We start from the raw sequence: 13,620 nt of genomic DNA, 5'->3' as shown, positions 1-13,620 counted from the left end.
AGGGAAGCAGGGAGCAGCCGCGGAGGTGCGTTGCCGAAGGAGAGGGAGCGGGAGAAAAATGCTCGTGTGCGGTGTTCATTTATATACAAATGCTTTATTTTCTTTTTTGAAAAAAGGACAGAGAATGAGAGCAGCGTAAGTCCCAGTGTCGACATATAACACAGACAGCGGGGCTCGCCCCTCCCCAGCCGGGCCGCAGGGCGGGAGTTCGGAACGAGTCACACAGGGCAGGCGGGTGCTGTGAGGAGCACCGGTAAACCGGGAACGTGGCAGTAACAAAGCCCACAGGAGGCAACGGCTTTGCGGTCCCAGACCAAGCTGCGGCGTGCTAGTAATCATACGGTAGTTACGTCTGAGCTCTATTACTTGTCTACAGAAAAAAAACCCTCCCCAGGTTAAGGTCAGCTTTTTACTTCTATACTTCAAGCGGAAACAAAGCTGAAGGATTAGGCAACTTTAAAATTCATAGATAAGCATAATAAGATGGGTAAGATTCTTCCCCTCAGCCAAATACTGAAGAACCTCAGCAGGTATCCTGCCCTTTGCTTGATGCACATCTCCCTCTTTGCTCCCTTTTACCTCAGAGCTTGTGGGCAAAAGTAGTACAAAAGCAGTACTGTACAAAGTAGCCAAAAATAGAATGGTAGGATTACTGACAGTAAAAAAAAAAAGCGCTACACACACAAGTGTTCGATACTGGTATATAAATCAATATTTTGTGTTTCACTAAAAAAAGTTTTAGTTACTTCCAATAAATCTTGAGTGCAATTAAATGAACTTATGCTATAGTCCTAAAATGTTCTGCATATTTTCATATCTTGCTTCTTACAATATCTAGCTTTCGTTTGATAAGAAAATTGTTGAAAAATACTTAGAATTTCCTACAGTGCTAATATAGAAATCTGCTGTAAATTTATACTGGAGGAAAAAAAGGTTTAAAAAGCATTTTAATTTAAAATAGAGAAAGAAAAGAATACAAAGCCAAAAGATATGTATAGCACTATTTACAAGTCTATTACTAGATTCACATTCGTGCTGTACTGAACAAACTTCAATATGAAAATTATTTTTAAGCAACCCAGTAAGAACACCCTATGTTTAGCAAAAAAAACCCACCAAAACCCCCCCCCCCCCCCCCCCCCCCCCCAAATAAAAAAAATTGTGCTTTTAAAAATTTGGCTCTGGTGGAAAACATAGTATTTCAGAAGAGGTAGGAACCTGAATAAAAGTACAAAAGGAAACAAAAATCCAGGTGTGCTCCCACTGAGAAAGCTTTTCCTTGGCAAGGTATGAAGGTTTCAAGGAAGTATCTTCCAGCATCTATACAAAATCAGTTTTTGAAAAATTATAGGAAGGTGTTAATATGTCATTGAAAGCTGCCCACATAGCTGGAATAAAATTCTTCACTAAGTTATTACCAGCAAAAAATCCAGGAACTAAAATACTTGATTATTCCAGGACCACAGCAAAGTCAAGTTTGACAACTGGCTTTTGCTTATTCTGTACACTTTAAAAATACGGCTCTGCAATTTTATTTGTGTCATTATAGCTGATCGCGATGTCTACATATGTCACATTTTTTTGATTCCTTCAAAAAAGCATTTTCAACTCGTAGTTTTTCAGTCTCCTGTAAAACAGGAAAAACATGGGTGTATTAAGGAAGTTATACTCACTTCTTTCATATTTCTAAATAAGTGGTATCTACACTTGTTTAAGTGTTTTATACACTATGTACTTGAGGAAATAAAATGGGGGGATTCTTGTCTGGGGCCTGTGAGGAGACAGACCAGCCGTGACCTACACAACTGCATAAAATCAGAGATATCTATCTATTACTCTCCGGCAAAAGAGCAAGAACTTTCATTTTCATTCTCAAAACAGCTCTCTTCTATGTCAGGCCATTACTTCATCTGTATTCTACTCTGCAACTTACCTCTGTAAGTTTAGCATAATCTTTCTTCAGTTTCACAAGATACTGAATCTTCTGGTTTAGGTTTTGATGACCAAGTAATTTCCCATTCTCCTCAGCAAGAAAGTCAACTTGCTTCCTCAGCAGGTCCATTTCCTGTAATTAATAAATACATCATGTACCTCTTAACTGTAGCCCCTCCTTCTGTTTTCAGAAGAAATAGCTTCTTTAGAACTATTAACGTACTGACATTTAAGTTTGTTGTAACATATGATGCAAGAGTTGGGTTTATTCAGGAAATACATAGTTGTCTTGCGTCTCCTTAGGTACTACATTAGATCCCTCTAAAAGGGAGAAAAAAAAGCACCATTTGATTTGTATTACGAATTGCAACAGTGATTTCTGTACCCGGAGTTCCACTAGTGCAGGCAGCTGCATTACACATACAACTAAACTGCAAGACAAAACATTTTCAGAGGCAGTCTTTGATCACTAATTAATTCAGAATATTGTCCAGTTAGCAACAGCTCTACCTCTGCTGAATAAGATTCTACTGTACAGACAACAAAAAAATTATACATATATAACCTTTCCAATTCTGTCTTTCTCTTCATACGTTTCCTCCAGTTTTGATCTAATTTCTTCTTTTTCACGAAATGCTTTCAGCTCCAAAGCTCTTGTTCGTTCCATCTCCAGAGTAATTTCAAGACAAGTATTCTCTTTGATTTTGAGGGTATTTTTGGTCTCTTCTAATCTGCCAATGTAAAAGAATCATAAAATATTAAAAAACAACATAAATGGCTGTCCTGGGTTCAGCTGGGATAGAGTTAATTTTTACAGGAACCTGGGAGGTGGGGGGGCATAGCCGGGGCAGCTGACCTGAACTAGCCAAGGAGCTATTCCATACCATGTGACATCATGCTCAGTATATACATGGGGAGTGGGCCGGGGGGAGGTCTCTCCTGCTCTCGACTTTCGGTGGGGGAAGTGGCGGAGCGTCGGGTCCCGGGTGGTGAGCAGTTGCACTGTGCATCACTCTTTTCTGTATACCCTTTCATTAGTACCGTCGTTGTTGTTGTAACTTTTTTGCGTTGTCCCAGTAAACTGCCCTTATCCCAACCCTCGAGGTTCCAGTTTTTTTTCTTTTCTCTCCTCCGTCTCCCCCCTATCCCACCGGAGGGGGCGGGAGGAGTGAGCGAGCGGCTGCGTGGTCCTTTGTTACCGGCTGGGCTGAAACCACGACAGTCCTTTTTGGCGCCCAACGTGGGGCACGAAGGGTTGAGATAACGACAGATCTGGCCAGAGCGTGTTGAAACAAATTTGTCATACGCATTCCTTATATTAGATAAATAGATGTTAGTCACAATGTTGATTAATTTGTTTACATGGTGGCGTTTTGTAGGTCCTTATATGCTCTATGTATTGCCTGTAGTTACGTTTCTCACCTCTGGGAGAGTGATTGGGATTATCATTTTGCTGTACTGGGCAATGTCGACTTGTGAAATGATTACATCACTGGTCATGAGGTTAAGCTGGTATCTGTATGAGGCAGTGATATCATTTCCATACTTTGGGCACCTTCTATCGGATTTTATTGGTAATTACAGCCAATCCATGGGGGAGTTAGGGGGGGATACTTCCCCCCGTCCGTTCGCCTCCCTTTTCTCCTTCCGACTAATTACAACAGCTTTTGAGAACTTTGAATATCCTTGGGATGCACAAGCCACTGTGCTGTTAGTGCTATGCCTCCTGAATATGTTTCAGGTCTTGTTTAGGGCTACAAAAAGGCTCTTTAAGAGTACCACCCAGAGATCTGCCCCAAAGCTGGATATTCATGGGTGGCACGGCATGTGGGAGGATATGGGCAGGTATCTAGAGAACTTCTCACCCCCAGTGGCTTGGAAGTTCACTCCTGAACAACTACAGAACCCTCATGAAGTGGTAGAATATTTGAAAGAAAAATGCTGTGGCTATTCCAAAGACGTACAACTCGCTGCAGTGTGCTGGGCCCTGGCCAGTATCTACCAAACACTGCTTGATATTATGCAGCACCCTCAGGGAGAAAAGGGGGAAAAGATGGAAAACAGGGCAGCAGGCACCGTGGCTAGCCCTACCCCGGCAACAGGCAGCGCGGCTACCCCAACCGCAGTGACGGATACTGCAGCTAAACCAGAGAACCAACCTGTGCCAGTATCAGTCGCCCCTGTACAGAAAAAGAAACACACAAAGAAATCAGTTCGCTCAGTGAGAGATGAAGATGAACCAGGGTCATCACGAGAACAGGAGGAAGAGGCAGAACCTGAAATAATCACCCGATCTCTATCCCTGAGTGAGTTGCGTGACATGCGAAAAGATTTTAGCCGCCGCCCAGGTGAGCACATTGTTACCTGGCTGCTCCGATGCTGGGATAATGGGGCTAGTAGTGTGGAATTAGAGGGTAAGGAAGCCAAGCAGTTGGGATCTCTGTCTAGGGAAGGGGGCATCGACAAGGCGATTGGGAGAAAAACACAAGTCCTCAGCCTCTGGAGGCGACTTCTGTTAGGTGTAAAGGAAAGATACCCCTTCAAGGATGAAGTTACATGTCACCAAAGCAAGTGGACCACCATGGAGAGAGGTATCCAGTACCTGAGGGAATTAGCCGTGCTGGAGGTGATTTATAATGATCCAGAAAATGCGCAGTCACCCATAGACCCAGATGATGTCCAATGCACACAACCCATGTGGCGGAAGTTTCTACGAAGTGCACCACCAACCTATGCCAACTCATTGGCAGTAATGTCCTGGAAAGAAGGCCATGGACAAACGGTGGATGAATTGGCAGTCCAACTCCGGCAATACGAAGGAAGTCTCTCTTCCTCCCTACGGGCCTGTGTCTCGGCTGTAGAGGAATTGTCCCGAGAGTTCCAGCAATTCAAAGTGGATATGTCTTCCTCCCCACCTGTACAGGCCCGCATCGCAGCTATTGGGAGTAAGCATTCCTCTGCCCAAGAGAGAGGAGAGAGAAAGTACACACGACGGGCTAACCTGTGGTTTTACCTGCGTGACCATGGAGAGGACATGAGGAAGTGGGATGGAAAACCTACCTCAGTCCTGGATGCATGGGTATGGGAGTTGCGAGAAAAAGCAACCAGGAAAGAGGATTCTTCTTGGAAAACTGCTGCTCCAGTTTCCTGTGAGGAGTCCCCCAGATGCAGTAGATGGGCTGATCACATTTCTGATCCTCTTGAAGGGACTTCTGATTCACGGGTGCGAAAAGTGAGTAACGAATATTCTAACCAGGATTAGAGGGGCCCTGCCTCCAGCCAGGTGGAGGAGAGGGACAACCGAGTCTACTGGACAGTGTGGATTCGATGGCCTGGCACATCAGACCCACAGGAATATAAGGCTCTAGTAGACACTGGTGCACAATGCACCCTAATGCCATCAAGTTATAAAGGGGCAGAACCCATCTGTATCTCTGGTGTGACAGGGGGATCCCGAGAGCTAACCGTATTAGAAGCTGAAATGAGTCTAACCGGGAATGAGTGGCATAAACACCCCATTGCAACTGGCCCAGAGGCCCCGTGCATCCTTGGTATAGATTATCTCAGGAGGGGATATTTCAAGGACCCAAAAGGGTACCGTTGGGCTTTTGGTATAGCTGCATTGGAGACGGAGGAGATTGAACAGCTGTCTACCCTGCCTGGTCTCTCTCAAGACCCTTCGGTTGTGGGGTTGCTGAAGGTTGAAGAACAACAGGTGCCAATTGCTACCACGCCGGTGCACCGGCGGCAATATCGCACCAACCGAGATTCCCTGATCCCCATCCATAAGCTGATTTGCCAATTGGAGAGTCAAGGAGTGATCAGCAAGACTCACTCACCCTTTAATAGTCCCATATGGCCCGTGCGGAAATCTAATGGGGAATGGAGACTAACAGTAGACTATCGTGGGCTGAATGAAGTCACGCCACCGCTGAGCGCTGCTGTGCCAGATATGTTAGAGCTTCAATATGAACTGGAATCAAAGGCAGCTAAGTGGTATGCCACAATTGACATTGCTAATGCATTTTTTTCCATCCCTTTGGCAGCGGAGTGCAGGCCACAGTTTGCCTTTACTTGGAGGGGTGTCCAGTACACCTGGAATCGACTGCCCCAGGGGTGGAAACACAGCCCCACTATTTGCCATGGACTGATCCAGGCTGCACTGGAAAAAGGTGAAGCTCCAGAGCACCTGCAATACATTGATGACATCATCGTATGGGGCAACACGGCAGAAGAAGTTTTTGAGAAAGGGAAGAAAATAATCCAAATCCTTTTGATGGCTGGTTTTGCCATAAAAGAAAGTAAGGTCAAGGGACCTGCACAGGAGATCCAGTTCTTAGGAGTAAAATGGCAAGACGGGCGTCGTCAGATCCCTATGGATGTGATCAACAAAATAGCAGCTATGTCCCCACCAACTAATAAAAAGGAAACACAAGCTTTCTTAGGTGTTGTGGGCTTTTGGAGAATGCATATTCCAAATTACAGTCAAATTGTAAGTCCTCTCTACCAAGTTACCCGGAAGAAGAATGATTTTAAATGGGGGCCTGAGCAACGACAAGCTTTTGAACAAATTAAGCGGGAGATTGTTCATGCAGTAGTTCTTGGGCCAGTCCGGGCAGGACAAGATGTTATAAATGTGCTCTACACTGCAGCTGGGGAGAATGGCCCTACCTGGAGCCTCTGGCAGAAAGCACCTGGGGAGACCCGAGGTCGACCCCTGGGGTTTTGGAGTCGGGGATACAGAGGATCCGAGGCTCGCTATACTCCAACTGAAAAAGAGATATTGGCAGCATATGAAGGAGTTCAAGCCGCCTCAGAAGTGGTTGGTACTGAAACACAGCTCCTCTTAGCACCCCTACTGCCAGTGCTGGGCTGGATGTTCAAAGGGAAGGTCTCCTCTACACATCATGCAACTGATGCCACGTGGAGTAAGTGGGCTGCACTGATCACACAACGGGCTCGCATAGGAAACCCCAGTCGCCCAGGAATTGTGGAAGTGATCATGGACTGGCCAGAAGGCAAAAATTTTGGAATGTCGCCAGAGGAGGAGGTGACACGGGCTGAAGAGGCCCCGCTGTATAATAAACTGCCAGAAAATGAGAGGCAATATGCTCTGTTCACTGATGGGTCCTGTCGCATTGTGGGAAAACATCGGAGGTGGAAGGCTGCTGTATGGAGTCCTACACGACTAGTCGCAGAAACTGCTGAAGGAGAAGGTGAATCGAGTCAGTTTGCAGAGGTGAAAGCCATCCAGCTAGCGTTAGACATTGCTGAAAGAGAAAAGTGGCCAGTGCTCTATCTCTATACCGACTCATGGATGGTGGCAAATGCCCTATGGGGGTGGCTACAGCAATGGAAGAAGAGCAATTGGCAGCGCAGAGGTAAACTCATCTGGGCTGCCGCACTGTGGCAAGATATTGCTGTTCGGATAGAGAAGCTAGTGGTAAAAGTACGCCACGTAGATGCTCATGTACCCAAGAGTCGGGCCACTGAAGAACATCAAAACAACCAGCAGGCAGATCAAGCCGCCAAGATTGAAGTGTCTCAGGTGGACCTGGACTGGCAACGTAGGGGTGAGCTATTTATGGCTCAGTGGGCCCATGATACCTCGGGCCATCAGGGAAGAGATGCAACATATAGATGGGCTCGCGATCGAGGGGTGGACTTAACCATGGACACTATCGCACAGGTTATCCATGAATGTGAAACATGTGCTGCAATTAAGCAAGCCAAGCGACTGAAACCCCTGTCGTATGGAGGGCGATGGCTGAAATATAAACAGTGGGAGGCCTGGCAGATTGACTATATCACACTCCCACGAACCCGCCTAGGCAAGTGCCATGTGCTTACAATGGTGGAAGCAACCACTGGATGGCTGGAAACATATCCTGTGTCCCACGCCACTGCCCAGAACACTATCCTGGGCCTTGAAGAGAAAGTCTTATGGCAACACGGTACCCCAGAAAGAATCGAGTCAGACAACGGGACTCACTTCCGAAACAACCTCATAGACACCTGGGCCAAAGAACATGGCATTGAGTGGGTATATCACATCCCTTATCACGCACCAGCCTCCGGAAAAATCGAACGATACAATGGACTGCTGAAAACTACATTGAGAGCAATGGGGGGTGGAACTTTCAAACATTGGGATACACATTTAACAAAAGCCACCTGGTTAGTTAATACTAGAGGATCCACCAATCGGGCGGGCCCCGCCCAACCAAGACTTCCACATACTGTAGAAGGAGATAAAGTTCCTGTAGTGCACATGAGGAGTATGTTAGGAAAGACAGTCTGGGTTAGTCCTCCCTCACGCAGAGACAAACCCATCCAAGGGGTGGTTTTTGCTCAGGGACCTGGGTACACCTGGTGGGTGATGCAGAAGGATGGGGAAGTTCGATGTGTACCTCAGGGAGATTTGATTTTGGGAGAGAATAGCCAGTGAACTAGGCTGTATGATATTTAACTGCTAAATAACCTGCCAATGTATGTCATTGTATCTATAGTGTCTATATGCCATATCAAGGGTATTACTGTAAGAATTACCCAAATGACTGAAGAATGGACTTTGAAACTGAGCCAAGAACAACAGTGATAGAACTTGAACTGGCGCCCAGCAATTCCCTCAAGATCAACATCTTCGACCTGCAGACCAAGGGTGTGGGTTGCATCAAATGTACCAGCCAGAAGTTCCAGAGACAGCATACAACAACCCAACACCTCACACCATCTCTCTTATCCTGAAGAAGTGTTACAACAGATGGAGCCTCAAAGTCATGGACTAAATAAAATTGATGGACACATTGGAGGGATAACCCATTGACTAAGGGAATACTATTTGTATGTGTGTGTGTGTGGGGGGGGGGGTGTCCATATACATATATATCTATATATAAGACAAGGAAAGTGGTAGCGGTTGATTGGAAAATGTAGGATCTGGGCATGATGTAAATGGTATAGAATAAGGGGTGGATAATGTCCTGGGTTCAGCTGGGATAGAGTTAATTTTTACAGGAACCTGGGAGGTGGGGGGGCATAGCCGGGGCAGCTGACCTGAACTAGCCAAGGAGCTATTCCATACCATGTGACATCATGCTCAGTATATACATGGGGAGTGGGCCGGGGGGAGGTCTCTCCTGCTCTCGACTTTCGGTGGGGGAAGTGGCGGAGCGTCGGGTCCCGGGTGGTGAGCAGTTGCACTGTGCATCACTCTTTTCTGTATACCCTTTCATTAGTACCGTCGTTGTTGTTGTAACTTTTTTGCATTGTCCCAGTAAACTGCCCTTATCCCAACCCTCGAGGTTCCAGTTTTTTTTCTTTTCTCTCCTCCGTCTCCCCCCTATCCCACCGGAGGGGGCGGGAGGAGTGAGCGAGCGGCTGCGTGGTCCTTTGTTACCGGCTGGGCTGAAACCACGACAATGGCGTACAACTGAATTACTAAGTCAGCCTTGCAGATGGAGGCAGGCTCCTTTAAAAGTATCCTTTTGAGGCAATATATTTCCCGAGAACTCAGTGCTAAGAGAAGGAAAAATTTCATTCGGCTTCACAGCTCTTGTATTTTGATACTCTCGTAACTAGGCAGCGTTTTGGAGTTGCTTTTCTTTTTGGGAAGTATGCTGTTTCCAATCCAGGACATACAGCTCCACTCATAAAAGAAAATAAAAGCTTCACCTACAAGAACACTTAGAATTAATTCATCTAAGGCATGTAAATTTGCCAGATGCACTCTGCTCTCTTCAAGTTTCCCCCAAATTGCTTGTTTGTATATGGCTTTTCCCTAATAGCCTTGCTGCTCAGAACCATCTCTGAAGAGCTCATACATGGTCTGAGCTTGTTTGGCCTGGTAACAGAAGGACCACCACTTTGGACAGATGTCTTGTCTGATGAAAATGTTCTAATTCTATCAGGTTCACAGAATATTAAACCATGCCATCAAACTTAGCCTGTCTAGTGAGTAGATGACCCTTAGTAATTTTGCATGTCTATTCAAATATTGCATAAATTAAAATGTTTTTGTCATCAGTTTTGTTTCACTGAAGCCTGGTGTTTAAGACCTACTCTATGAAAACAGTATTCATTTGCTGCATTTGTCAAGACATTTTCTTGATGACTGAAGAATCTTTTTCCTCTTTGTACATTATTTGTTTGTATGAGACATTGTAGCACTGTTATAAAGCTTATTTTAGAGATGAGACAGGTGTGAAAAACCAATGCATCTAATAGCAAAACAACCCCTCATCAAGACTAGGGTTTCTGGAAAACTTAATATAAATTACTTTTGAAATGACTGTGTGCATAAAAACTATCTTCATCCTTAAAAGAAGTTACTTACGTAGAAAGCATTCCATTAAATGTAAATAACTCAAATATTAGGAGATTCAGCCACTATGAATCCTGAAGCAGTACAGATTAGGGAAAAGAATAGCAAGAGCAACATTTTCAAACTAATTTATCTACTAATTCAGTATTTTATTTCTTGACTACTATCCATATAAGGTGTAAACCACTTGAATTTTGAGGACTACTTGCACAGTAGTGCAAACACAACCTAGGAATCCTCTAATAAACAACTTTCATTATTCAAGCTGAAGCGCAAAAATTTAAATAGCATAAAAAAAGCAAAGAATTAGATTAAATTTAAAATTATAAAATATTTACGATATTAATAAAAAATAATATTTCAATTTAATTTGAAAAGGAAGGTGCTTAGAATTCACTGCATATAAAATAATTCAAAACAGATCATTTTAAACAATTCAAAATGTCCCTTCCAATTTCAGTTTTTCTATGGTTCCACTTATTTCAGAGTACTGTCCTGATATATAATGCTACCCTTTTAGAAAATGTAGTAATAGGTGCTACTACCACCTACTGATGAAAAAGAGTAAGAACTCAATGTGTCTTGCAGAAGTGTAAACAACATTTCCAAATCACATCTTGTATAGTTTCAGATCTTGGACTTCCATTGCTTAAATATACCTTTTTGGTATTTATGAGTTTAATACAAGTCTTCAGTTCAACAAACAGTAATTAAACTTACTCTGCTTTGATTTTCAGCATCTCCTCCATTGCTTTAATCTGTAAAAGTTCAAAAATATTAGTTATATTCTTAATGTTTAATATAAACATATATATATTTAAAATTATTTGTCACTTAATTGAAGCTACGTATCTCATTGCAGATCCTACCAAAATCATCCTACTGCCCAGTAACTCACATCTCTAATATTCACTCCAAGTTCATCTCTTTGCTATATGCACGTATTTCCAATTTCATGCCAGCACAAATGACCCACAGCAGTATCTATCTGCCCATTCATACAGAGCAGAGCTCTAACGGGGGTTCTTCTGTCAGGGAGATCCATGGCAACCTCCGCTGCGACATTAACTTCCCTTTGGCAGAGCCTTACGTTAGCAAGTGACACAATTTGCACTTTCCAACTCTGTGGAGATGAGTCAGATTTAGTGATCCGAATCTGTTTTTGCTTATTGTGCAATCTGACAGCCAGGTCATTGGTGTTAGACCAAGACGGAAACTGTAAGATGTAAGAGTGTAAGAAACCGTAAGGCTGTATCTGGTAGAATTCACTAGAAATCAGTGTTTGTTTTACTGCCACAGAATAGAAGAAAACATGTTAATAATACTTTACAGCAGGGAAACAGCAACTGACATGAGAAGGGTAATACACCTTGGCAAGTCGTTCTTCAGCAATCTCCTCCTCTTTCTCTTTGATGTACTGAACATCAGGATGTTTCTGATCACTAGAAAAACCAAGAATGAGGAAAGTTTCTCACAAACAAAGTAAGCCAGTTGTAAAACCATCATCTTACCCAGGTTAAACAAGTAAATGTGTGAGCTGTTTTGACACGTTTGTACTCAGAATACTAAACATCATGAAACAACTCTGGAAGGGCTTAAGCTTTTATATTCCAAGAACATCATGTTTTCCTTTGTTATGAGTACAGAGAAACTAATGTTTTAATGAAAACAAAAATGCAATAACTATGCAACCATATGTTAGACAGCTTCGGGATTGAGGTAAATGTTTTATTAGTTCATGATGTTCATGTGCATATAGACTGCAGAAAGCAACTTCTTCCTACAAGATCATTGCTCAGTGGTCTTGCCAAGTTAAGAAGGTAAACAATTTTTGTATTCAGAAGACTTGAAAACCTATTATTTTAGTTTTTAATAAACATGACATTGGATGGAAGTAAGCAAACACCATAAAATTAAAATAACCCCCAAACTAACACACCATTGGGACCACTTAATTCTTGTAGTGTGCCATAAGGGAAGAACTTCATTGATTAACAGTTATTGTAATCTGATGCAATTACAAAAGATTGCTATTTTCAGTAACTTAAAATCTTCATCAACATACCTAGCTAGGGCAATTTGTTTTTCATATCTGGTATAAACAGCCTCAGTCTGAGAGAGTAAATGTGTGTACGTGTGGGTGGAGTTTTTTTGTTAATGTTAATTAAATGCCTGCTTAAAAAGTCTAACAACTTATGAGAACTAAAATAAAAATCATATATTTTCCTTGTTAAATTTTGGTACCACCCAACTTCCAAAATCCACCCAAATTCATCCAGCTTATAAATAGTTGGACAAAACTGCAACACACTTTGTGTAGTTACTCTCAGTGGATACTTAAATGAACCTTAAAACCTTCAAGTTTAGAATCATTGGTTATGCTTGAGCCTTTCAAATTCTAGTACTGGTCAGCCTGTACCAGCTCCAAAGTAGTGAACTGAGCCTGCTCTGGCTTAGCATTACAGAGGTGAAGGCTGACCTTTCCTAGACAGCTTGCTCTTCCCTGCCCTAACACTAAATACCAAAAGAGAGCAGGCACATTTTGTATTCTCAAACGTCCTCCAATGCAGTCCAAGATGTGACATGTGACACCAATGATCAAATCATCTTGCTTTCTAACACTGGGCCACACAAAAGATAACTATTACCTGCTGCTGCTATCAGCTGCTCCCATAATGTATAACGCATGTGTCTGCTGTGAATATCCCCACCTGAGATATCTAAAACTGATTTTTCAGAGAGCATGCAATATACTAATTAGCCTTCTGTCTATTCAAACCACAACTCCTATCAACTAACAGCAGCTGAGAATTGTTAGTGCATATCCAAATTACATTCCAAGGTCCCAAGCGAGGAATCCAACAAGTGAGGAACATAAAAGTAATGCTTTTCTGTGAAAAATTGTGTCCAAGTAACCTACTCCATAAACTGTGTGAAAGACAAAGCCCCAGAATCCAGTTTTCCATGGCAAGGTAACCACTTCTTGTTTTTCTATAATTTCCATTTCAGTTCACAACACACTTTCAAATGTTTGTTGCAAACTAAGCAGAAGGCCCTAAAGACAACATCATCATTCAGTATCACACCTGATCTGTCCCACCTTGTGCACAGAATATTCTCCACAAATGAATCTCTTCATAATTGAAGATTACTGTAAAATACATATAATGCAAGGACAAAATGGAGTTGCACAGACACCTGCAATCACAGCACCTTCTAATTGGAATACTTAATTTTGCAAATTAAGTATTTAACATAAAATAACACTACTGATCTTACTAAAAAGTCAGTTCTAAAACTGACAACACTGATACTTCATTGAATAGAGAGAAAAGGTCTGGAAAATATTTTTTTATACATTTAAT

At 42.9% G+C, this 13,620-nt stretch overlaps 1 protein-coding gene across 3 annotated transcripts in view; it reads right to left on the bottom strand.

Annotated features, from left to right (window-relative positions):
• Nucleotides 1-74: 74 nt before the first annotated feature.
• KIF15 (kinesin family member 15) overlaps nt 75-13,620 on the bottom strand; it is a 47,490-nt gene continuing 33,944 nt past the window's right edge. For all 3 annotated transcript variants that reach the window (XM_030008936.2, XM_030008937.2, XM_030008938.1), the window contains 5 exons: nt 11,625-11,697; nt 10,976-11,013; nt 2,498-2,663; nt 1,934-2,065; nt 75-1,627 (listed from right to left, as the gene is read on the bottom strand). In XM_030008936.2, coding sequence (XP_029864796.1) covers nt 1,544-1,627; nt 1,934-2,065; nt 2,498-2,663; nt 10,976-11,013; nt 11,625-11,697 — 493 coding nt within the window. In that variant the 3' untranslated portion in view covers nt 75-1,543. The remainder of the gene's footprint in view (nt 1,628-1,933; nt 2,066-2,497; nt 2,664-10,975; nt 11,014-11,624; nt 11,698-13,620) is intronic.

The sequence above is a fragment of the Aquila chrysaetos genome, chromosome 3 (assembly GCF_900496995.4).
Source record: "Aquila chrysaetos chrysaetos chromosome 3, bAquChr1.4, whole genome shotgun sequence".
NCBI lineage: Eukaryota > Metazoa > Chordata > Aves > Accipitriformes > Accipitridae > Aquila > Aquila chrysaetos.
Note: the sequence above shows the minus strand (reverse complement) of the source record. Positions and strands in the feature narration are given on the sequence as shown.